Source organism: Amphimedon queenslandica, unplaced genomic scaffold (assembly GCF_000090795.2).
Source record: "Amphimedon queenslandica unplaced genomic scaffold, v1.1 AMPQUscaffold_13152, whole genome shotgun sequence".
NCBI lineage: Eukaryota > Metazoa > Porifera > Demospongiae > Haplosclerida > Niphatidae > Amphimedon > Amphimedon queenslandica.
This window is the reverse complement of record NW_003546612.1, coordinates 29,509-32,329: the sequence shown is the minus strand read 5'-3', so window position 1 is coordinate 32,329 and position 2,821 is coordinate 29,509. Positions and strand designations below refer to the sequence as shown.

General features: G+C 33.8%; 1 protein-coding gene across 1 annotated transcript in view; it reads right to left on the bottom strand.

Annotated features, from left to right (window-relative positions):
* LOC109584897 (serine-protein kinase ATM-like) overlaps nucleotides 1-2,821 on the bottom strand; it is a 20,770-nt gene that overhangs the window by 12,253 nt on the left and 5,696 nt on the right. Inside the window, exons 2-12 of the mRNA XM_020000803.1 lie at nucleotides 2,065-2,215; nucleotides 1,818-1,996; nucleotides 1,698-1,758; nucleotides 1,600-1,651; nucleotides 1,480-1,555; nucleotides 1,322-1,429; nucleotides 1,147-1,272; nucleotides 1,040-1,100; nucleotides 914-978; nucleotides 658-864; nucleotides 432-527 (exon numbers count right to left, since the gene is read on the bottom strand). Coding sequence (XP_019856362.1) covers nucleotides 432-527; nucleotides 658-864; nucleotides 914-978; nucleotides 1,040-1,100; nucleotides 1,147-1,272; nucleotides 1,322-1,429; nucleotides 1,480-1,555; nucleotides 1,600-1,651; nucleotides 1,698-1,758; nucleotides 1,818-1,996; nucleotides 2,065-2,215 — 1,182 coding nt within the window. The remainder of the gene's footprint in view (nucleotides 1-431; nucleotides 528-657; nucleotides 865-913; nucleotides 979-1,039; nucleotides 1,101-1,146; nucleotides 1,273-1,321; nucleotides 1,430-1,479; nucleotides 1,556-1,599; nucleotides 1,652-1,697; nucleotides 1,759-1,817; nucleotides 1,997-2,064; nucleotides 2,216-2,821) is intronic.

The following is a 2,821-nucleotide window of genomic DNA, read 5'->3' as shown; positions in this document are numbered from 1 at the left end:
ATCCACAGAAAGCCCAGTAAGCTAATCTAATAAGAGTAGTACAGTACAAACTCTTCCTTAAAAGCATATTGCTGCACATAAAACTTAGTCCCCATCCACATACATGTACAGATAAGGAAGGACACTCAAGAGATAACGGGATACACTATACAGCATATTATGCACACATGATATTACATGTACATGTACACTGCAATTACTAATATGTACCATGTAGACTGTAGCGGAAAAAAAATTGCCAGAATTTTACTTTGGCAGTTGGCAGATTGATGATAAAATCGGCTAAATAAAAACTGCCACTTTGCTGTAAATGTACATTCAGAGCATGACACATGCTACAAAATCGCCAATAATTATTATAAATACCGGCAATCATAAAATCACTAATATCAGGCACTGCCAAATGGACATGCATATTGCTTGCCCTGTACCTGTTACTAGTTGATGATAGTGTTAGAGAGAGTGAGCAGGATTGTTGCATTAATGATACCAAGACAACACTTAATTCATACACTGGGAGCAATGACCTAATAATAATAATAATAATAATAACAATAATAATAATAATAACAATAATAATAATAATAATAATAATAATAATAATAATAATAGGTAAATAGGAACTTCTCTCCACTTTGTATATGCATATGTACATACTTGCTTCCATTGAGTGGTTTCTTAATATCCAGTATAGAACAGATGTGGTTCAATAGTGTAATCCTGTACTGGTAGGAAGAGGAGGATGATGACAAGGAGAGAAGGGGGAGTGGTGAGTCCTCATTAATGGTGTGTGGTAATGAAATTATAAGTGACTCTGGTATCTTGTGATGAGCAAGCAGTGAACGAATGAAAGAAATAACCGATCTAAAGAATAACGACAAAATAATAATAAAATAATATTTTATGATATTACTTTGATGGTGTGGTCAAACAAATGATTTTCCAAGCATCCACTTCTACCGTCTTAATAAATTTTAACTACACGTGTGTTTATACATAAATCAATAAATTCATAATGATAAACATTACTAAGACTCACCAGCAATAAAGTGCTTAGCAGTTCATATCCAGTGTCTTCAGCAATCCTATACTGAAGTGCCCTAGACAGTATTAATAAGCAATACATGTATCATTCATAGTATCTACTTTATTGTTCCTGTCCATATGTCCTTCCAGTTATTATATACTATTCCATTGTTACTGGTATAGCTAGCAATACTTTTCAATGCTATAAAGACCCAGTGCAATACAGTGAACGCTCGTGCATCAGGTCTATACATGTACTTTGTGATATCATACATGTATTGCATTGATTCGTTACTTTTTAAGCTGAACGAGTATATTGTACAATTCTGATATTAAAGGAATTATTTCAGTAGTAGGAAATTTGACTGACTCTTTAGCAAACAGATGACCAATTAATTGCAACCTAAAGAAAAAGAGACAAACCAATAATTGTATTGTATTGGTGATAATTACCAAATAAGGACTGAGGAATTTGATGACAATGAGTCCTTTAATATCGACCAACCACTATCAACCCTTGACCTTTTCACTATAAAAAAAATAATAAACTTATTATTAAATAAATGCACATACCTTTAGGTGGCAGTGATGTGTCAGTAAATGAAGTATCAGTGTGAGAATAAGCCTATCAGAGAGATGACATCCTGATGACATAAAAACCACTCACTCACCTGCTGCATGACATCCACAGTGAAATTAATGAAAGATGGAGACACCGCGGCTTCACCTTTACTAAAGGAAGGAAGCAAAAAATAAGGAGCAAATTTATCATAGACTATAGTTACAAATACCTTGTTGATCTCGATCTCTTTGAGGCTAAATCCAATTCTTTGATGATGAAGGAATTCATTTTCTCAATGCAATTCCTCCAGTGGGCGTCATTTGATGCCCAGGCACCATCAGCCTCAGAGATAGCTCCACAAGGATGATGCAACCTTACTTGAATGTGAAGGAAAGTTAGTATCTGATCCTTAAAAAGGAAAAATATACGTACATGTACATGTATATATACTTCACACAACTATTTGTATTTCCTACTTTGAGTGATGGTGAGCTTCTGTCCCAGACCTGAATAACAGGTTGAACTAGATCCTCTCCAATTCTGCAGAGCCTGCCCCGTGCATTTGAAGCAACAGTCAAAAAGAAAACGTTACAAGCTGAAAGCAAGTGCTCAGAGTTATGCTTGGTACTAGAAAATGAGGAAATTAAAAATAAATAAAATTATACTGAAATAGAACATAACGACATGGAACAAGGAGAATTATCTCCTAGCCCACCCATTTACTATAACAGACTAGCTGGTCTGATTTTGAACAACTTTAAAAATTTGTAAAAAAATCTAATTTTGATCAGAATCAGCTCAAACTTGCTACACAACATAAGAACATGTAAATGCATCAGAAAAAAAAATATAAAAATAGAGAATTCTCTCCTAGTCATTTTTGGCAAAATTTGACCAATGACACTGTACTATAGTACAGGGATTTTGGCCCGATTTTGGAGTAACTTTAAAAATCCATAAAAAATCCAATTTTGATCGGAATCAGCTCAAACTTGCTACACATCATAAAAACATGAGTATGCATCAGAATAAATTATAAAAATGGAGAATTCTCTCCTAACCATTTTTGACGAAATGCCATGTACCTATGGTTTTTAGGAACTTTAAAATTCATTAAAAATCCAGTTTGGATCAGAATAAGCTCGGAATCTAATTTCCATTGCACTAATTTGCACTAAATTTATACCCGGTACTTTATGTCTAACAAAGAGACTATCAGTGCACATAATCATA